The 23424-nt window shown below is 40.6% G+C and overlaps 1 protein-coding gene across 3 annotated transcripts in view; it reads right to left on the bottom strand.

The window, feature by feature from the left end:
• SLC39A9 (solute carrier family 39 member 9) overlaps window positions 1-23424 on the bottom strand; it is a 63082-nt gene that overhangs the window by 31495 nt on the left and 8163 nt on the right. For all 3 annotated transcript variants that reach the window (XM_054447968.2, XM_054447966.2, XM_054447967.2), the window contains exon 2: window positions 6893-7001. Coding sequence is in view for 2 of the 3 variants with exons in the window: in XM_054447966.2 (XP_054303941.1) it covers window positions 6893-7001 (109 nt within the window). In the remaining variant the exon portion in view is untranslated. The remainder of the gene's footprint in view (window positions 1-6892; window positions 7002-23424) is intronic.

Raw genomic sequence — 23424 nt, 5'->3', positions numbered from 1 at the left:
AAATACAATATTCTTAAGATGTCTATTCTCCCCCAAATTTATAGATTAAACTTAATCTCAGTTAGAATCCCAGCATGATTGATTCCATAGATATTTGACAAGCTGATTTTAAAATGTTTATGGAAAGGCAAAGAAGTTTATGGAAAGCCAAAACAATTTTCAAAAATAAGAACAAAGTGGGCTGGGTGCGGTGGCTCACGCCTATAACCCCAGCCAAGGTAGGAGAGTCACTTGAGGCCAGGAGTTCAAGACCAGCCTGGGCAACAGAGTGAGGCTGTCTCTATAAACAGTTTAAATAATTAGCCAGACATGGTGGCATGCACCTGTAGTCCTAGCTGCTGGAGAGGCTGAAGTGGGAGGATTGTTTGAGCACAGGAGTTCAAGGTCACAGTGAGCTATGATCATGCCACTGCACACTCCAGCCTGGGTAACAGAGTGAGACCCTGTCCCAAGAAAAAAAAAAAAAAGAAAGAAAGAAAAATAAGAACAAAGAAGGACTCCACTACCTGATTTCAAGATTTGCTATAAAGCTACATGAAGACAATGTAGTGCTGGTAAAAGGTAAACATACAGATCAATAAAACAGAACAGAGAATCCAGAAATAGACCAACACAAATACAGTTAATTGATTTTTGACAAAAGTGCAAAGATAATTCAATAGAGAAGGGATTTTTTTTTCAACAAATGGTGTTAGAACTACTGAACATCCACCCATATGCCAAAAAAATGAACTTTCACCTGCATTCAAAATTATATCGAAATAGATCATAGAATTAAATGTACAGCTGAAAATCATAAAAGTTCTAGAAGAAAACAAAAGAGAATATCTTTGTGAATTTGGGCTCAGCAAGGGGTTTTAGATATGACACCAAAAGTAAAATCTCAAAAGAAGTAACCGATAAATTGGACTTCATCAGAGTTAAAAACTGCTCTCTAAAAGATACTGTTAAGAGAATGAAAAGATAAGCCACGAACTAGGAGAAAATATTTGCAGAACATGTATCTGATAAAGGACTTGTATCTAGAATACAAGTCCTCAAAACTCAGTAATAAGAAAACTCAATTTTTAAAATGAACAAAATGTTTGCTATCACCACAGAAGCTATAACAATGGCAATTAAGCATATGAAAAGATGTTCAGCATCATCACAGGGAAATGCAAATTAAAACCACACTGAGATATCACTATGCTGCTATTAGAACGGCTAAAATAAAAAACTAAAACAAAACAGACAACACTAAGTGTTGACAAGGAAGGGGAGAACTGGAATTCTTATCTAGTATTGATGAGAATGCAAAATATTACAGCCACTTTAGGAAGAGTTTGTCAGTTTCTTTATGAAATTAAACATATATTTGTCATGTGACCCAGCAATCCTACTTGTAAGATTCTTTTGTCTTGCTCTGATGACAAGGCTGGAATGCAGTGGCACAATCTCAGCTCACTGCAACCTCTGCCTCCCAGGCTCAAGCAATCCTCCCACCTCAGTCTCCCGAGTAACTGGGACTACAGGTGTGTGGCATCATGCGTGGCTAATTTTTTGTAAGGACGGGGTTTCACCGTGTTGCCCAGGCTGACACTTGTAAGTATGCAAGAAAAATAAAAACTCATGTTCATACAAAAACTGGTACATTAATAGTGACTTTATTCATAGTCACCCAAACCAGGAACCACCCATATATATATCTTCCAACTGGTGAAGGAATAGCCAAATATGGTTCATGCAAACAATGAAATACTACTCAGAAAAAAAAGGTACAAACTAGTGATACACAGAACAATATAAGGGGACTTCAAAAAGCTTGTGGAAAAATGAAATTAAAAGATTAAAAAAATTTAAAAATATAAACATTATTACTGAACATAAGCTCTATCAAGTGTGAGACACTTTTGTAAATGATGATACCAGCTATTTAGTTCACCCCTAAATAACTGAGGGTCCTGGAAATTTAACCATGTCAATGCAGTCTTTTTACATTATTAACTGAAGAAAAATGGGTACCCTTTATAGATTTTAAGATTAGGAAACAAAAAGAAGTTGGAAGGAGCCAAATCAGGACTATAAAGCTGATGCCCAAAACTTTCCTACTGAAAATCTCACAAAATTGCCCTTGTCTGATGAGAGCAACGAGCAGGAACATTGTCGTGGTGAAGGACTCTGATCAAGCATTTCTGGGCATTCCTCTGCTAACACTTTGGCTAACTTTTTTAAAACACTCTCATAATACACAGATGTTATGGTTCATTGACACTCTAGAAAATCAACAAGTAAAATGCCTTGCACATCCCCAAATACTGTTGCCAGTGACCTTTGCTCTTAACCGACCCACTTTTGCTTTGACTGACCACTTCCACTTCTCAGTAGCCATTGCTTTGAAATGTGGTTTGCCTTCAGGATCGTACTGGTAAAGCCATGTTTCATCTTCTGTTACAATTCTTTGAAAAAAAAGCTCCAGGATCTTGATCCCACTTGGGTTCCATTTCCATTCAAAGCTCTGCTCTTGTCTGCAGCTGATCTGGGCACAACCGTTTTGGCATCTATTGAGTGGAAAGCTTGTTCAATGTAAAATTTTCAGTCAGAATTGTGTAAGCTGAACCAATTTAGAGGGCTATGGGGTTGGCTATTTTTTGTGTTGTTAATTGTTGGTCTTCTTTAGTTAGGGCAAGAACAAAATTAATTTTTTCTTTGAAAATAGGTGTGGATGGTCTGCTGTTGCAGGCTTCATTTTCAACATCATCTTGTCGCCTTCTTAAAACAAGTTAGCCATCTGTAAACTGCTGAATTCTTTGGGGTGCTGTCCCCATAAACCTTTTTTTTTGAGACAGTCTCGCTCTGTCACCAGGATGGAGTGCAGTGGCATGATCTGGGCTCACTGCAACCTCTGCCTCCCAGGTTCAAGCGATTCTCCTGCCTCAGCCTCCCAGTAGCTGGGATTACAGACATGCGCCAGCACACCTAGCTAATTTTTGTATTTTTAGTAGAGACGGGGTTTCACCATATTGGCCAGGATGGTCTCAATCTCTTGACCTTGTGATCCACCTGCCTTGACTCCCAAAGTTCTGGGATTACAGGCGTGAGCCACCACGCCCAGCCCCCATAAACCTTTTGCAAACCATCAATGATTTTACCATTCTTACACCCAACCTTCCCCATAAATTTGATGTTTGTTCTTGTTTCAATCTTAGCAGAATTCACGTTGCTCCGATATGGGCTCTTTTCAAACTGCTGTCTTAACCTTCTTAGTACCTCTAAGCAGATCCTGTTCAGACATGTTATAACAAGTTAGTGCAAGCTCATTTTACTGCAAAAAAGTTTTTTGAAATCCATGCATAGTTTTTCCATAATATACATTTTCCCTTCATATACTGACCCTCAAATGCATTATGCTAAGCAAGAAGCCAGACCGAAAGGTTACATGATTCCATTTATGACATTCTGAAAAGGCAAAACTATATAGACAGAGATCAGTGGTTGCCAGGGGTTGAGAGTGGAGAAAACATTTTATTACAAATAGACAGCGCAAGCATACTTTTTAGGGTGACAAAACTATTCTGTATTTTGATTGCAGTGGTGATAACATCACTCTCTATGTATTTGTCGAAACTTGTAGATGTGTACACCAAAAGTGTGAATGAAAAATATACAAATATTTTTTAAAAAATTTAAATGACTTAGGGCTGGAAACTAATCTATGATGAAAGGTTAAAGAGACCAGAATGCTTATTTTCAGAAAAGACTTATAAAGCACTTTGTAATCTGTTTTCAAATGACACCACAAAATTACTCGGGCTGGGTACAGTGGCTCACACCTGTAATCCCAGCACTTTGGAAGGCTGAGGTGGGCGGATCACTTGAGCCCAGGAGTTCGAGACCAGCCTGGGCAACATGGTGAAATCCTGTCTCCATAAAAAAATCTGAAAATTAGCTGGGTGTGGTGTCATGAGCCTATAGTCCCAGCTACTTGGGAGGCTGAGGTAGGAGGGTCACCTGAACCTGGGGAAGTCAAGGCTGCAGTGATCACACCACTGCACTCCAGCGTGGGAGACAGAGTGAGTCCCAGTCTGAAAAAAAAAAAAAATTATTTTGGGTCAAAAATCAGGAAAACTGAAAATAAGGGAATGCAACCTGTGGTGTTATTTTATGTGTGTGTGTGTCTATGTGTGTACATATGTATATATATGTAAACACATGTATACATAGTATATACACCATACACTTATATACATATACACACACACAAACGTATGTGTATATACTGGTTTTTGTCCACAGTTCCTGGTTCATAACTTACATAGCCTTTGTTGCAGTCTTTTGTTATACTGTTGGGTGTGTTAGGCCTCAAGAGCAGGCTTCTGACCTTCTCCTGCCCTCTTTTCACCTGCCCCAAGGCAGGACTTGGGGTCTTAAGCTCCCACGAGAGGGTACGATCCTAAACCCTGGGGGGAGGAATGCTAACATCTTGAAGCTTCCATAAAAACCCAAGAGGACATGGTTCAGGGAACTTCTGGCTAGCTGAACACATATGAAGGCTGACAGAAAGGTGAAGAACTCATCCATGCACCAGCAGGGTAGCACACCCCAACTCCACAGGGTCAGAAGCTCCAGCACCCAGGACCCTTCCATACCTTAGTCTTTGTATTTCTTCATCTGGCTGTTTGGCTGTTTACCTGTATCCTTTAAAATATCATTCTTAGTAAACTGGTAAATGTGTTTCTCTGAGTTCTGTGACCCACTCTCGCAAATTAACTGAACCCAAAGAAGGGGTTGTGGGAACCCCAACTTGAAGCCAGTTGGTCAGAAGTTCCAGAGGCCCAGGCTTGCGATTGGTGATGGGTGAAGGAGGGAGCAGTCCTGGGGACTGAGCCCTCGATCTGTGGTATCGATACTGCCTCCAGGTAGACAGCATCAGAATTAAATTGGAGGACACCTGGCTGGTGTCCGCTGCTTGGTAGTGGGGAGATATCTCCATGCATCTGGTCACAGAAGTTTTCTTCTGTGTTTATGATTGTTGTGGTGTGAGAGCACAGGAAAAACACGGTTAGAGAGAGTTTTTCTCTACACACAACCTAACACATGGTAGATAATTTTAGTCTTAAACTACACCTGGGCTGGGTGAGGTGGCTCACACCTGTAATCCCAGCACTTTGGGAGGCCAACTTGGGAGGATCGCTTGAGTCCCGGAATTGGCGACCAGCCTAGGCAACAGAGGGAGATTCTATCTCTACAAAAAAAAAATTAAACATTAGCCAGGCATAGCAGTATGCGTCTATAGTCCCAGCTACTCAGGAGGCTGAGGTGGGAGGATTGCTTAAACCCAAGAGATTTGAGCTGTGATTGCAAAACTGGACTATAGCCTGGGTGACAGAGTGAGACCATGTCTCAAAACAAACAAACAAAAAAACCCCAAAACCCCCAACTATACCTGAAACATGGTATGTAAATTATATCTCAAATTGATATTAAAAATAACACAAAGAAACTATACTTGAAGCACTTCTTTCCTCTACTCCAGTGTTTCTGAAACTTGTTTCATAAGAATCGCAGACAACTTGTTAAAAATAGATATTCCCGGGATCCTTCCTGGATATTAAGGAATCTAGGCTAGAGGTCAGGAAATCATACTTTTAAAATGTACCTCTTCCTCAAGGAATTTTCATTATCCAGACAACTTTAGAAAACAACTGCCACCCATAAAAGGACAAATGTTAGGATAGTGATTTCTATAGTGGAATCACATCCCAGAAAAATTCAAGATGACCCACTAGAATATGAAAGAAAATACTGTTCTATGTATATTTAAATCTCAGGCCTCAAAAATGTTCCTATTTTAGGAGTGTATTTTATAATGTACACATTAAATCAGTGCAATAGTGCATGTAAATCATTCCTCCCTCCCTCTGTAGGATGTGTGACCATAAAAAAAGTAGAGACCACTGCTTTAAGGCTCCTGATTTATTATTGTTCCCCAATACAGCTGACCACTCCTCAGTCCCTGTCCTATCTTGCAACACTTCTGCAATCCTCATTTACATCTGCCAAAACTCTTTGTCTATCAAACCCCAGCCAGGCCTAAGAGCAACATCATTCTGGATGAAGGACATGGTTCTTTTCCTCTACCAAGATCTGAAAAAGTATTTATTATATTGTATCTAGTAAGAAATTTGGAAGTGCCTACCTCTTTACACTATTCTTAACATCCAGTAGACTTGGTACTTGAGGATTCAGCTCATGGATTTAACAGCTGTGGTGTCAATCTTTCACAGGTAACTGTGAAGTTTCATGACATATAGTAATTGGATTTTGCTAAGTCTCAAATGTGAATCAAGTATGCTTTTCAGCTGTGTGAAGGACCAAATTACTTTGCTGGTAAGTAAACCAAGCTGATCACCAAGCATTTACTCTCACACAGCTATACTGTTCCCTCTGCTTGTTGCTATTAGGGTCAGGAAAGGCCTCTTTAATTTTTTCAGTTATCCTTTACTGCATGGGTCCTCACCAATTATCTATAAAGTTTACTGTAAAGGGTCCTTAAATTTAAATATTTATATCTATATATTTTTAAATTAAACAAAAAATGCAGCCACTATCATGTGGGGTTTGGGAAGTGTTTGAGTAAGCATTAAAAAAGAACTGTCATAACTTAAAATGACTCATATTCATGCTCTATGGCAAATAAACATTAAGTGGTATTCATGAATTGGGACATTCAGTTGACAAACTGCTAAGGATGTGTCAATATCAAAGATATCAAGATATCTCTCAACAACTCTTCTCAGGGCAGAACTCTATGGTAAACATGAACTGTGCTCAGAAAACATACCACTAAGCTTCATCCTGCTAACCCTCCAAGTCAATAACATATCTCAAATAAGGCTCTTCCCTTTCTCACCCTCAAGAATATCTTCATAAAGGGCATGTACTCCTTCAGGCACGATGACCGCCAGAGCAGTTCCACAGAGAAGGCCAGCACCCAAAACAGTCACCAGCTTCAGTCGTTCCTGGGGAGAAAACAAAAGAAATCACTGCAAACTTTGATTAATGAATGGGAAAACGTTTCTGAAGTATCTGTAATCAAGACTGTGAGCTGCTCATTTGTGAGACCAACATCTACAATAGACAGTGAAGATGAAAAATGATCAATTTCATGAGTAATGCCAATTAAAACAGAGATTAATTTTTTTTTTTTTTTTTTTTTTTTTTTTTGAGACAGAGTCTCGCTCTGTCGCCCAGGCTTGAGGCAGTGGCGCAGTCTCGGCTCACTGCAGCCTTCACGTCCCAGGTTCCAGCGATTACCCTGCCTCAGCCTCCTGGGTAGCTGGGATTACAGGCGTGCACCACCACATCTGGCTAATTTTTGTATTTTCAGTAGAGACGGGGTTTCACCATGTTGCCCAGGCTGGTCTCCAACTCCTGACCTCAGGTGATCCGCCCGCTTCGGTCTCCCAGAGTGCTGAGATTACAAGCGTGAGCCACTGTGCCCGACTGAGATGAAATTTTTTAAATGACCAGGTTAACAATGATTTGGGAAAATGTCTACTATCCATGATAGGGAGAATGAGTACACTTTAATACTGGAAGGAATGTGAATTGCTACAACCTCTGGAGACCACAATTTGGCATTTAGATTTAAAGCCTCAAAAATGTGAACTCTTTGATCCAGAAATTTTACTTCTAGAAATTCATCCTAAGAAAGAATTGTGCAAAGATGACCACTGTGCTTATTACTAATGCAAACCTGAAAATAAATGTCCAATAAAGGAGACTGGCTAAATAAACTACAAATTTCATCAGAGTACCACACCACTCAGCCATTAAAAATTAAGAAATATATATGTTAATGGATATAGGAAGTCACGATATGCTGCTATGAGGAAAAAGCTGATGGCAATCAATATGTATTGATAATCTCATATTTATAAAAAATATTTATATATATAAGTAGAACAAGTTATATTAAACATTAACAATTTTTTACTTAAAATTTATAAATAATTTGCAATATATAAATACATAACTTATAAAACATTTATAATTTACCTACAATAAACATGTATTACTCATACAATGAAAAAAATGTATTTAGACATTAATGCTAAAATTCTTCTGTGGTTTTAATCCAACTTAATCCTAATTGTCTTCTTTTTACCCAAGTTTGAGGGACTCCCTCTTGTCATACAAAAAGATTAGGTTTCAAAGTTTCTTGAAGCAGCAGTATACTCTAATATGACTTACTGGGATCTTAGAAGTATGAAAAATGATCTTAAAAACTACAACTAGGTGGGTGGATCACCTGAGGTCAGGAGTTCGAGACCAGCCTGGCCAACATGGCGAAACCCCATCTCTACAAAAATACAAAAATTAGCTGGGCGTGGTGGGGTGTGCCTGTAATCCCAGCTACTTGGGAGTCTGAGACAGGAGAATCACTTGAACCCGGCAGGTGAAGGTCGCAGTAAGCAGAGATTGCGCCACTGCACTCCAGCTTGGGTGACAGAGCAAGACTCCATCTCGAAACAAAACAAAAAAACCTGCAAGGAGAGCCAGGCACGGTGGTGTGCACCTGTAGTCTCAGCTGCTTGGGTGGTGGAAGCAGAGGATCATTTAAACCCAGGAGTTCAAGGCTATAGTGTGCTATAATCACATCTGCTATAATCACTGCACTCCCACCTGGGCAACATAGTAAGAGCTGTCTTTAAAAAAATAAAAAATAATAAAAAACTACAAGAAACCAGGCATGGTAGTAGGCACCTGTTGTCCCAGATATGGGGAGGCTGAGGCTGTAGTGAGCTATGATCTCGCTGAATTATACTCAAGCCTGGGCAACATAAAGAGACCCCATTTTTGAAAATAAAACCACAAGGGAATAATTATATATGTTGTTCATGAAAAAGTTTCAATTATTTAATGGTACATCATGAACTTCATCTGTCTGTTTCTTTTAAGAGGTTAGTTAGCAAACAAGTGGTCCATTCCAAGATGGCCGAATAGGAACAACTCCGGTCTGCAGCTCCCAGCGTGATCGACGCAGAAGACGGGTGATTTCTGCATTTCCAACTGAGGTACCTGGTTCATCTCACTGGGACGGGTTGGACAGTGGGTGCAGCCCAGCGAGGGCGAGCTGAAGCAGGGCGGGGCGTCGCCTCACCTGGGAAGCGCAAGGGGTCAGGGGATTTCCCTTTCCTAGCCAAGGGAAGCCATGACAGACTGTACCTGGAAAATCGGGACATTGCCACCCAAATACTGCGCTTTTCCAACAGTCTTAACAAACAGCACACCAGGAGATTATATCCCGCTCCTGGCTTAGCAAGTCCCACACCCATGGAGGCTTATTCACTGCTAGTGCAGCAGTCCAACATCCAACTTCAAGGAGGCAGCCTGACTGGGGGACGTGCATCCGCCATTGCTGAGGCTGGAGTAGATAAACAAAATGGTCGGGAAGCTCGAACTGGGCAGAGCCCACCGCAGCTCAGGGAGGCCTGCCTGCCTCTGTAGACTCCACCTCTGGGAGCAGGGCATAGCTGAACAAAAGGCAGCAGAAACTTTTGCAGTCTTAAACATTCCTCTCCGACAGCTCTAAAGAGAGCAGTGGTTTTCCCAGCATGGTGTCTGAGCTCTGAGAACGGACAGACTGCCTCCTCAAGTGGGTCTCTGACTCCTGTGTAGCCTAACTGGGAGATACCTCCCAGTAGGTGCCGACTGACAACTCATACAGCCAGGTGCCCCTCTGAGACGAAGCTTCCAAAGGAAGGATCAGGCAGCAATATTTGCTGTTCTGCAGCCTCTGCTGGTGATACCCAGGCAAACAGGGTCTGGAGTGGACCTCCAGCAAACTCCAACAGACCTGCAGCTGAGGGACCTGACTGTTAGAAGGAAAACTGTTAACAAACAGAAAGGAATAGCATCAACATCAACAGAAAGGACATCCACACCAAAACCCCATCTGTAGGTGACCATCATCAAAGACCAAAGGCAGATAAAACCACAAATATGGGGAGAAACCAGAGCAGAAAAGCTGAAAATTCTAAAAACCAGAGCACCTCTTCTCCTCCAAAGGATTACAGCTCCTTGCCAGCAACACAACAAAGCTGGATGGAAATGCCTTTGACAAGTTGACAGAAGTAGGCTTCAGAAGGTCAGTAATAACAAACTTCTCCGAGCTAAAGGAGGATGTTCGAACCCACCGCAAGGAAGCTTAAAACCTTGAAAAAAGATTAGACGCATGGCTAACGAGAATAAACAACATAGGAGAAGACCTTAAATGACCTGACAGAGCTGAAAACCATGGCATGAGAACTACGTGACACATGCACAAGCTTCAGTAGCTGATTCGATCAAGTGGAAGAAAGTATCAGTGATTGAAGATCAAATTAATGAAATGAAGCGAGAAGTTTAGAGAAAAAAGAGTAAAAAGAAACGAACAAAGCCTCCAAGAAGTATGGGACTATGTGAAAAGACCAAATCTACGTTTGATTGGTGTACCTGAAAGTGATGGGGAGAATGGAACCAAGCTGGAAAACACTTTTCAGGATATTATCCAGGAGAACTTCCCCAACCTAGCAAGGCAGGCCAACATTCAAATTCAAGAAATACAGAGAATACCACAAAGATACTCCTCAAGAAGAGCAACCCCAAGACACATAATTGTCAGATTCACCAAGGTTGAAATGAAAGAAAAAATGTTAAGGGCAGCCAGAGAGAAAGGTCAGGTTACCCACAAAAGGAAGCCCATCAGACTAACAGCGTATCTCTCGGCAGAAACTTTACAAGCCAGAAGAGAGTGGGGCCAATATTCAACATTCTCAAAGAATTTTCAACCCAGAATTTCATAACCAGCCAAACTAAGCTTCATAAGTGAAGGAGAAATAAAATCCTTTACAGACAAGCGAATGCTGAGAGATTTTGTCACCACCAGGCTTGCCTTACAAGAGCTCCTGAAGGAAGCACTAAACATGGAAAGGAAAAACCGGTACCAGCCACTGCAAAAACATAACAAATTGCAAAGACCATCGATGCTAGGAAGAAACTGCATCAACTAACGGGCAAAACAACCAGCTAACATCATAATGACAGGATTAAATCCACACATAACAATATTAATCTTAAATGTAAATGGGCTAAATGCCCCAATTAAAAGACACAGACTGGCAAATTGGATGAAGAGTTAAGACCCATCAGTGTGCTGTATTCAGGAGACCCATCTCTCATGCAGAGACACACATAGGCTCAAAATAAAGGGATGGAGGAAGATGTACCAAGCAAATGGAAAGCAAAAAAAAAAAGCAGGTGTTGCAATCCTAGTCTCTGATAAAACAGACTTTAAACTAACAAACATCAAAAGAGACAAGGCCATTACATAATGATAAAGGGATCAATTCAACAAGAAGAGCTAACTATCCTAAACATATATGCACCCAATACAGGAGCACCCAGATTCATAAAGCAAGTCCTTAGAGAACTACAAAGAGACTGAGACTTCCACACAATAATAATGGGAGGTTTTAACACCCCACTGTCAATATTAGACAGATCAACAAGACAGAAGGTTAACAAGGATATCCAGGACTTGAACTCAACTGTGCACAAAGCCAACCTAATAGACATCTACAGAACTCTCCACTCCAAATCAACAGAATATACATTATTCTCAGCACCACATCACACTTATCCCAAAATTGACCTCATAGTTGGAAGTAAAGCACTCCTCAGCAAATGTAAAAGAACAGAAATTACAACAAACTGGCTCTCAGACCACAGTGCCATCAAACTAGAACTCAGGATTAAGAAACTCACTCAAAACCGCACAACTACATGGAAACTGAACAACCTGCTCCTGAATGACTACTGGGTAAACAACGAAATGAAGGCAGAAATAAAGATGTTCTTTAAAACCAATGAGAACAAAGACACAATGCACCAGAATCTCTGGGACACATTTAAAGCAGTGTGTAGAAGGAAATTTATAGCACTAAATGCCCACAAGAGAAAGCAGGAAAGATCTAAAATCGACACCCTAACATCACAAAAGAACTAGAGAAGCAAGAGCAAACACATTCAAAAGCTACCAGAAGGCAAGAAATAACTAAGATCAGAGCAGAACTGAAGGACATAGAGATGCAAAAAACCCTTCAAAAAAAAAAATCAATGAATCCAGGAGCTGGTTTTTTTAAAACATCAACAAAATTGATAGACCGCTAGCAAGACTAATAAAGAAGAGAAGAGAGATGAATCAAATAGACACAATAAAAAATGATAAAGGGGATATCACCACCGATCCCACAGAAATACAAACTACCATCAGAGAATACCATACACACCTCTACGCAAATAAACTAGAAAATCTAGAAGACATGGATAAATTCCTGGACACATACACCCTCCCAAGACTAAACCAGGAAAGAAATTGAATCCCTGAATAGACAAATAACAAGCTCTGAAATTGAGGCAATAATTAATAGCCTACCAACCAAAAAACGTCCAGGACCAGACAGATTCACAGCCGAATACTACCAGAGGTACAGATTCACAGCTGAATTCTACCAGAGGTACAAAGAGGAACGGTACCATTCCTTCTGAAACCCTATTCCAATCAATAGAAAAAGAGGGAATCCTCTCTAACTCATTTTATGAGGCCAGCATCATCCTGATACCAAAACCCGGCAGAGACACAACAGAAAAACAAAGAGAATTTCAGACCAATATCCCTGATGAACATTGATGCAGAAATCCTCAGTAAAATACTGGCAAACCGAATGCAGCAGCACATCAAAAAGCTTATCCACCAAGATCAAGTTGGCTTCATCCCTGGGATGCAAGGCTGGTTCAACATACGCAAATCAATAAACATAATCCATCACATAAACAGAACCAAAGACAAAAACCACATGATTATCTCAATAGATGCAGAAAAGGTCTTTGACAAAATTCAACAGCCCTTCATGCTAAAAACTCTCAATAAACTAGGTACTGATGGGACATATCTCAAAATAATAAGAGCTATTTATGACAAACCCACAGCCAATATCACACTGAATGGGCAAAAACTGGAAGCATTCCCTTTGAAAACTGGCACAAGACAGGGATGCCCTCTCTTACCACTCCCATTCAACATAGTGTTGGAAGGTTCTGGCCAGGACAATCAGGCAAGAGAAAGAAATAAAGGGTATTCAATTAGGAAAAGAGGAAGTCAAATTGTCCTCTTTCCAGATGACATGATTGTATATTTAGAAAACCCATCGTCTCAGCCCAAAATCTCCTTAAGCTGATAAGCAACTTCAGCAAAGTCTCAGGATACAAAATCAATGTGCAAAAATCACAAGCATTCCTATACACAAATAACAAGCAGAGCCAAATCATGAGTGAACTCTCATTCACAATTGCTACAAAGAGAATAAAATACCTAAGAACCACTGCTCAACGAAATAAAAGAGAACACAAACAAATGGAAGAACATCCCATGCTCATGGATGGGAAGAATCAATATCATGAAAATGGCCATACTGCCCAAGGTAATTTACAGATTCACTGCCATCCCCATCAAGCTACCAATGACTTTCTTCACAGAATTGGAAAAAACTACTTTAAAGTTCATATGGAACTAAAAAACAGCCCACATTGCCAAGACAATCCTAAGCAAAAAGAACAAAGCTGGAGGCATCATACTACCTGACTTCAAACCATATTACAAGGCTACAGTAACCAAAACAGCATGATACTGGTACCAAAACTGAAAGATAAGACCAATAGAACAGAACAGAGGTCTCAGAAATAACACCACACATCTACAACCATCTGATCTTTGACAAGCCTGACAAAAACAAGAAATGGGGAAAGGATTCACTATTTAATAAATGGTGCTGGGAAAACTGGCTAGCCATATGTAGAAAGCTGAAACTGGGTCCCTTCCTTACACCTTATACAAAAATTAATTCAAGATGGATTAAAGACTTAAATGTTAGACCTAAAACCATAAAAACCCTAGAAGAAAACCTAGGCAGTACCATTCAGAACATAGGTATGGGCAAGGACTTCATGACTAAAACACCAAAAGCAATGGCAACAAAAGTCAAAATAGACAAATGGGATCTAATTAAACTAAAGAGCTTCTGCACGGCAAAAGAAACTACCATCAGAGTGAACAGGCAACCTAGAGAAGGGGAGAAAATTTTTGCATCTACCCATCTGACAAAGGGCTAATATCCAGAATCTACAAAGAACTTAAACAAATTTACAAGAAAAAAAGGAAACAACCCCATCAAAAAGTGGGCAAAGGATATGAACAGACATTTCTCAAAAGAAGGCATTTATGCAGCCAACAGACACATGAAAAAATGCTCATCATCACTGGTCATCAGAGAAATGCAAATCAAAACCACAATGAGATACCACCTCACACCAGTTAGTATGGCGATCAATAAAAAGTCAGGAAACAACAGATGCTGGAGAGGATGTGGAGAAATAGGAACACTTTTACACTGTTGGTGGGAGTGTAAACTAGTTCAACCATTGTGGAAGACAGTGTGGTGATTCCTCAAGGATCCAGAACTAGAAATACCATTTGACCCAGCAATCCCATTACTGGGTATATACCCAAAGGATTATAAATCATGCCTCTATAAAGACACATGCACATGTATGTTTACTGTGGCACTATTCACAATAGCAAAGACTTGGAATCAACCCAAATGTCCACCAACGATAGACTGGATTAAGAAAATGTGGCACATATACACCATGGAATACTATGCAGCCATAAAAAAGGATGAGTTCATGTCCTTTGTAGGGACATGGATGAAGCTGGAAACCATCATTCTGAGCAAACCATCAGAAGGACAGAAAACCAAACACCGCATGTTCTCACTCATAGGTGGAAATTGAACAATGAGGACACTTGGACACAGGGTGGGGAACATCACACATCAGGGCCTGTCGTGGGGTGGGGGCTGGGGGAGGGATGGCATTAGGAGAAATACCTAATGTAAATGGCGAGTTAATGGGTGCAGCAAACCAACGTGGCACATGTATACATATGTAACAAACCTGCACGTTGTGCACAGGTACCCTATAACTTAAAGTATAATAATAATAATAAAAAAAAGAGGCTAGTTAGCAAAAACAGTAGCTCTATTATCTCTGATACATTACTGAACTTCTGACTGAGAGGCTGGGAGCCTAACTAGCTTTTGTAAATATTATCTCTATGGGAAAACAGTTTTTTTAGCTGAAAGGCTGGTTGAAACATTACTCCCTCCTTGTTTGGAGGGGAAGAAAGGGATCTATGTATCTATTGAAAAAGGGGAAACTAAAGCTGCAACGTCAACACCAATTAATACTTGCCATATAGCAAGAGGAGAATCCCCCCTGATCCCCAGCACACAGCCAGGTCAACCCTTATACATTCAGAATGGCTATTAGGTACTTGTAAACTGAGAGTATTCCAGTGGTTAGGGTACTGGCTTGGGAGGCAGAACAGACTCCATGACATTGACAAAGGATTTGTATTTGAAGTAGAAAGAACTTCTACAACTCAATAATAAAACACAACCAACCAACTAAAAAATGGGTAAAACACTGCACAGACACTTCACAAAAGATGTATGAATGGCTAATAAGCCCATGAAAAGGTGCTCAACATCATTTAGTCATCAGAAAAATGTAAATCAAAACTATGCAAGATACCTTTTCATACCCATTAAAATGGCCAAAATTGAAAAGACTAACAACTTTAAATAATTACAAGATATAGAGCAACGGAAAACTCACACACTGCTGGTGGCAGCATAAAATGGTACAACCAGTTTGGAAAATTAGCAGTCTCTTATAAAGTTAAACTAGCATTCCCCTTTTGAGTATTTACCCAAAAGAAATGAAAACATATGTCCACAAAAAACTTGTACAAGAATATTCATAGAAGCTACATCAAGAATAGCCACAATCTGGATCAGATGTCCATCGACAGGAGAATGGATAAACAAATTGTGGTATATTTAAACAATGGAATACCACTTGGTAATAAAAAGGAATAAACTGCGGCTACATATAGCACATAAATGAATAAATCTCATAAACATTTTCCTGATGTTTGAGTGAGAGAAGCCTTACACAAAAGAGTATGTACTGTGTGAATAAATGTATATGAAGTTTAAAAACAGGCCAAACTGATCTACAATGATTGAAATCAGAACAGTGACTGCCTCTGGTGACCAGGGATGAGGGGGTGGCCACACAGTGGGGATTCACCGGAAAGTGGCATCAGGTTACTTTCTAGAATAATAGATATGTTCTAAATCTTGATTGGGATGTGGGTTACATTTGTAAACATTTGCTAAAATTCATCAAACTATATTAAGATCTGTACCTTTCATTCTATAAAATTATCTATTTATAAAAAAATTAACTGGGTAGTAATTTACTCAGCCAGGATTTCTGAAATGATTCATTTTAGAATATTCAGTTTTAACAAGGCTTCTTTCTTCATGGCAGTTCTCTGAAATCAAGTTCAGAGATCTAATCGAATACTAAAAGGCACTTCCAAAAATTTTCCTTAAACAATCTCATCTGCTGTTCAGGTATTTCTTAAAAATAATTCACCACAATTTTATGTCAATAACATTATGGGGAAATCAGTGGTGTTCACAATTCCGGATCAACCCGCAATTCACTAAGCACTTACCAAGTGCTTCATTATACTCTAGTCTGGGGTCACGTGAAAAACTACATTGAGATACGTTTTAAAAGCAGGAAAAGAGTTTGAGACCAGCCTGGCCAGCATGGCGAAACCCCGTCTCTACTAAAAATACAAAAATTAGCTGAGTATGATGGTGCACAACTGTAGTCCCAGCTACTCAGGAGGCTGAGAGAGAATCACTTGAACCCAGGAGGCGGAGGCTGCAGTGAGCTGAGACTGTGCCACTGCACTCCAGCCCCGGTGACAGAGAGATACTCAAAAAAAAAAAAAAAAAAAAAAAAAGAATATGAAATATAAACCGGAGTTTGGTGCAAATTTTTACAAAGCCACAGTAAAGGTTTTTATTAATCTTTAGACCCATGTTTTAAAAATAGGGATATTAGCTACCGAAGTTATCAATTCAAATTAAAGAACTGGGAGAAAATATAAAAAATGATTTTCTCTCAGTATATAGATGGAGAATCGAAGTCCAAAGATGAGAAGTGATTTGCCCAAGATCACATGACTAAGCTAGTTAGTGGTTACAGGGATGATTAGATTCGGCACTGCACTCCATGACAATGCTCATTGTATAGCATAATACATACAATGCATTATAAAAAAATTTATCTCCAAAAAAGATGATATTCATGCAACCTTTCAAAACAGTATGAATCAGCAAAATCCCTCAGCAACACTGAGAGAAAAAACAAAATCATAGTTATAATTCTTCTCTATTGACAGTTTCTAATGGTCCAGGACAAAATAAAATAAGGACAATACAGGGAGCACATCATAAAGCTTTATTTCTTCAATGTAAAGAACTATTTTTTATTCTGAGATTACATCCTACCTAATTTTGGTTAAAACATCCTTTCTTTTAAGAAATGATGGTGACAACAGTTTCTGTTTTTATTTTTAGTGTCCTTACACAGCAAAATTAAAAGGAGGTAATCCTGTATTGATTCTTTGAAAAAAAAAATTTTTTTTTTTGAGACAGGGTCTCACTCTGTTGCCCAGGCTAGAGTGCAGTGGCGCGATCTTGGCTCACTGCAAGCTCCACCTCCCGGGTTCACGCCATTCTCCTGCCTCAGCCTCCCGTGTAGTTGGGACTACAGGTGCCCGCCACCATGCCCAGCTTATTTTTTGTATTTTTAGTAGAGACAGGGTTTCACCATGTTAGCCAGGATGGTCTCGATTTCCTGACCTCGTGATCTGCCTGCCTCGGCCTCCCAAAGTGCTGGGATTACAGGCATAAGCCACTGCGCCTGGCCCGCAAATACATTTAATAAAGGGCCATAGGCCGGGCACAGTGGCTCATGCCTGTAATCCCAGCACTATGGGAGGTTGAGGCAGGTGGATCACGAGGTCAAGAGATCAAGATCATCCTAGCCAACATGGTGAAACCCCATCTCTACTAAAAATATAAAAATGAGCTGGGCATGGTGGCGTTTGCCTGTAGTCCCAGCTACTCGGGAGGCTGAGGCAGGAGAATCGCTTGAACCCGGGAGGCAGAGGTTGCAGTGAGCCGAGATCACGCCACTGCACCCCAGCCTGGTGACAGAGTGAGACTCCATATCAAAAATACAATACAATACAAAACATACAATAAAAGGCCATAACAGAATTTCATATAAATACATTTAATTAAGAACCATAACAGAATTTCATCATAATACATGTGAGGCAATGCTGTCATTTGTCTTATGAGAGCAAACATCTTCTATGACATCTATTTTTCCCAAGGAGCTCAAAACTCCTTAGGAAAGGAGTTTTGTTAGTTAGTTATTTACCTTTTTTTTTTTTTTTTTTGAGACAAAGTCTTGCTCTGTGGCCCAGGCTGGAGTGCAGAGGCACAACTTGGCTTACTGCAGCTACCACCTCCAGGTTCAAGCAATTCTCCTGCCTCAGCCTCCTGAGTAGCTGAGATTACAGGTACATGCCACCACATCTGGCTAAATTTTTTGTATTTTTAGTTAGAGACAGGCTGGTCTTGAACTCCTGACCTTAGGTGATCCACCTGCCTTGGCCTACCAAAGTGCTGGGATTATAGGCATGAGACACTGCACCCAGCCTGTTTTTGTTTTTTTTTTTTTTCTTTTGAGACAGCTCTGTCACCCAATCTGGAGTGCAATGGCACCATCACAGCTCACTGCAGCCTCAAACTCCTGGGCTCAAGTGATCCTCCCACTCTAGCTTCCTGAGAAGCTAAAGCCACTAGTGTGCACCACCATGCCCAGCTAATTTTTAAATTTTTTTTGTAGACATGGGGTCTCCCTATGTAGCTCAGGCTGGTCTCAAATTCCTGGACTCAAGTGATCCTTCCAGCTCAGCCTCCCAAAGTGCTGGGATTACAGGCCACTGTGCCCAGCCTCAGTCCTTGTTTCAATCTTCAGCAAAGCAATGTAAAGATTGTCCTACAACATTTTTATCAGCTTGATAAATGTCTATGAGCCTTTTCATGGCAATCAATATTACAGAAACAACACTTTTGATGAAAAGAACCAGCAGTCCAAAAAAATAAGCATTACTGCCAATTGCAATTTCTATTTTAATTTGAAAAAAAAATTCTTTACCTGATCATTTTAGACTCAATCTGATTTATTTTAAGCGCTAGAATTGTGGCTTCATGTATTTGTATGGCTGTATTCTTTCACACAACTTGGGATTCAATCTCAAGTTGTGTTTATATTAAAGTTAACAAAATGCTGACAGGTTCTCTCTTTTGCTTATGGTAAATCACTAAAAAGTTTATTTAAATGGAGAACTACAAATTCCAAGTGTCATTCAAGATGAAAAGAGAGTTCCCAAAGCAACAGTTTCTGTCAGTGAAATGAAGTATTTGCTCAGGAGAGGCATGAACTGTGCAATGCCATTGGTTTTATGTTATCTCATTTTAGAAGTTCACAGTTGCAGCCTGACTGAACCAAAGGATCTGCCAGATTTATTAATTAAAACAACAGCTTGCACTCTATGCCATTAACCATCAGCACAAGCTTTGAAGTCAGTTTAATTTCTTGGCAGACACCAAGGTAGTTAAATGGTCTTTCTTTCCCTGCTCACAGAAACAGTCAACAAATTGGTTCACCTAAAGACAAGCCAACAATTTTTAAAGTTTTTTTTTTTTTTTTTTAGATGGAATCTCACTCTGTGACCCAGGCTGGAGTACAGTGGTGTGAACCTGGCTTACCGCAACCTCCACCTCCCAGGTTCAAGCGATTCTCCTGCCTCAGCCTCCTGAGTAGCTGGGATTACAGGCATGTGCCACCATGCCCAGCTAATTTTTGTATTTTTAGTAGAGATAGGGTTTCACCATGTTGACCAGGCAGGTCTTGAACTCCTGACCTCAAGTGATCCACCAGCCTTGGCCTCCCAAAGTACTGGGATTACAGGCATGAGCCACCGCATCCAGTCTTTAAAAGCTTATGATACGGAAAACATTTTATCTTAATCTTCCTTGTGCCATGTCCATTTTAGTAGTCAAAGCGTCAACTACAGCTTCCTAAAAAAAAAAAAAAATCAAAGGTACATCTCTTATCATAAGATTGATCCCTTCAAAGTTCTAGGCACTGAAGAGATAAAATATCACAGGCTATGAAGTAACTCTTGTTCAGGCAACAGTTTTTCCCCATATTCTTACAAACAAACCTGCTTCAAGAAAGAGATATTTCTTAATGTCAATTTAGCCACTACATTATCTGCTGCTAAGTGTTTGTAACAGATAATAAAGAAAACTCAGATCTAATTTGGTTCTTCAAGTCCTTACAGCTGAAACAAGATGCCCAAAAGCTTCCTGGCTCTGAGTAGCAGCTGTGTGAAACAGGACAAGTCTTTAACCTTCCTGGGCTTCACGGCCTTCTCTGTAAGAAGCAGCTACTGCTACTAGTGTTATTATAGTGTAGGAGCAGGATATTAGTGCACTTAGCAGAGTAGGTGTTGTTATTACTTGTCTTCAACATCATCAGTAGCATGCAAAAAGAAGCTTCTAAGCACCTCCACTGCAAGAATAACGGAAGTTCCAGGGAACGAAGTTACAATTCTGCCATGTTGCCAGGGGCATATAAGCTTCCTATTTCCTAACTCATTTGACATCAAGGTTACTTAACACCTTCGAAGGCAGTAATAACCAGCAAGCACTTTATTAATGCCATTTCCTCTGCATTGCAGAACTGGACACCGGGGAGGCTGCCTGTGCTACAGAAATTGGTATCGGGCAAGCATGCCAGAACCAAGAAGGAAAACAGCTTCCACTTACAATTTCTCTCCAGTACCCTTTGCAGACAAAGCATAACATTGTGCCAGCTGGTAGAGGAAAAATATTTACGGGGCTCAGATGCATTTTTGCAGAGTAGTCAATGAAGAGTGAATTTAAAGCTGAGAGGAAATAAATTGATAACTGGCTCACTAGCCTACCAGAATTACATAAAAAAGATACACAGGAGCCAAATGAGAACCAGGAACAGTAGAAAGCAAACAAGATGCTTGTTCTTCAGGCTATTTGGCTAATAAGAGACTTTGCTGGTCCTTTAGATTAATGTGGCTTCTGGATGGCCAAGTTCTACACAAGGGAGGTGCTACTAAAATTCTTCTCCTTCATCATAATAACATTTATTAAATACTTAGTATGCCAGGCATGTTCTATTATAGTCACTTTACATATATTAGCTCATTCATCCTCAAAACAATCTTATGGAGGTAGGTACTTCTATTATCTCCACCTTACAGACAAGGAAATAGAGACATAGAAAGTTCAATTTGCCCAGGTTTACACAGCCAATAATGGCAGAGCCATGATCTGAACCTATATGTAGTCCAGCTCCAGAATATATAATCTTTTTTTTTTTTTTTTTTTTTTGAGACAGAGTCTTGCTCTGTCGCCCAGACTGGCGTGCAGTGGCGCAATCTCGGCTCACTGCAACCTCTGCCTCCTGTGGTCAAGTGATCCTCCTTCTCCTGCCTCAGCCTCCCGAGTAGCTGGGACTACAGGTACGCACCACCACACCTAGCTAATTTTCGTATTTTTAGTAGAGACAGGGTTTCACCATGTTAGCCAGGATGGTCTTGATCTCCTGACCTCATGATCCACCCACCTTGGCCTCCCAAAATGCTGGGATTACAGGCATGAGCCACCGTCCCTGGCCCAGAATATATAATCTTAAACACTATGCTAAATTGCTTCTCTACAAGACATATTTAATTGTTCAGTGTTTGGCTTTTAGGATCTGTCTTCTTTCCCCAATTTGTCTCTGTCAAATGCATAAAGAATTAATGAAAGGAGTATACAGCAAGGTGTAGGAGCTAGGGTACAATGTTTTGGTTAACAGAAAATTAACCTCAGGCTGGGCTTGGTGGGCTCATATCTGTAATCCCAGCACTTTGGGAGGCCGAGGCAGGTGGATCACCTGAGGTCAAGAGTTCGAGACCAGCCTGACCAACATGGTGAAACCGTCTCTACCAAAAACACAAAAATTAGCTGGGTGTGGTAGCAGGTGCCACCCAGCTACTTGGGAGGCTGAGGCAGGAGAATCTCTTGAACCTGAGAGAAGGAGGTTGCAGTGAGCCGAGATCGTGCCATTGCACTCCAGCCTGGGCAACAAGAGCAAAATTCTGTCTCAAAATAAAAAAAATAAAAAAAAAAGAAAGAAAATTGGCCGGGCGCAGTGGCTCATGCCTGTAATCCCAGCACTCTGGGAGGCCAAGGCGGGCAGACCACCTGAGGTAAGGAGTTTGAGACCAGCCTGACCAACATGGAGAAACCCTGTCTCTACTAAAAATACAAAATTAGTGGGGCATGGTGGTGCATGCCTGTAATCCCAGCTACTTGGGAGGCTGAGGTTACGGTGAGTCAAGATCATGCCATTGCACTCCAGCCTGGGCAACAAGAGTGAAATTGGAAGGAAGGAAGGAAGGAAGGAAGGAAGGAAGGAAGGAAGGAAGGAAGGAGGGAGGGAGGGAGGGAGGGAGGGAGGGAGAGAGGGAAGGAAAGAAGGAAGGAAGGAAGGAAGGAGGGAGGGAGGGAGGAAGGGAAGGAAAGGAAGGAAGGAAATTAACCTCAGATAAATACAGGGTTTGCAACAGATAGTTTGATGTAATTATCTATTAGTTACCCTCAAGACCTTTTCATTTAAAAATGAATTTCCATATAAGAATTTCCAGGGCTGGGCATGGTGGCTCATGTCTGTAATTCCAGAACGTTGGGAGGCCGAGGTAGGCGGATCTCAAGGCCAGGAGATCCAGATCATCCTGGCTAACACGGTGAAACCTCATCTCTACTAGTAATACAAAAAATTAGCCGGTTATGGTGGCACGCACCTGTAATCCCAGCTACTGGGGAGGCTGAGGCAGGAGAATTGCTTCAACCTGGGAAGGGGAGGTTGCAGTGAGCTGAGATTGCGCCACTGCACTCCAGCCTGGGCGACAGAGCAAGACTCCATCTCAAAAAAAAAAAAAAAAGAATTTCCAGTCTAACTAATATTTATTTCCATTTTATTTCAATGAAGTTAAAAACTGAATATTAGTATTCAAGGAAGACTGAGATTTCTATAATTTCATTGTAGGTTTTAAGAAATACCAGTACTCATACTTAGTACTACCACTTTTTTTTTTTTTTTTTAAAGACAGAGTCTCGCTCTGTTGCCCAGGCTAGAGTGCCATGGTACAATCTCAGCTCACTGCAATCTCCGCCTCCAAGGTTCAAGCAATTCTCCTGCCTCAGCCTCCCGAGTAGCTGGGATTACATGCGTGAGCCACTGCGCTCAGCC

Source organism: Pongo pygmaeus, chromosome 15 (assembly GCF_028885625.2).
Source record: "Pongo pygmaeus isolate AG05252 chromosome 15, NHGRI_mPonPyg2-v2.0_pri, whole genome shotgun sequence".
NCBI classification, from domain to species: Eukaryota; Metazoa; Chordata; class Mammalia; order Primates; family Hominidae; genus Pongo; species Pongo pygmaeus.
The sequence above is the reverse complement of the archived record's forward strand: the minus strand, read 5'-3'. Positions and strand labels throughout refer to the sequence as shown.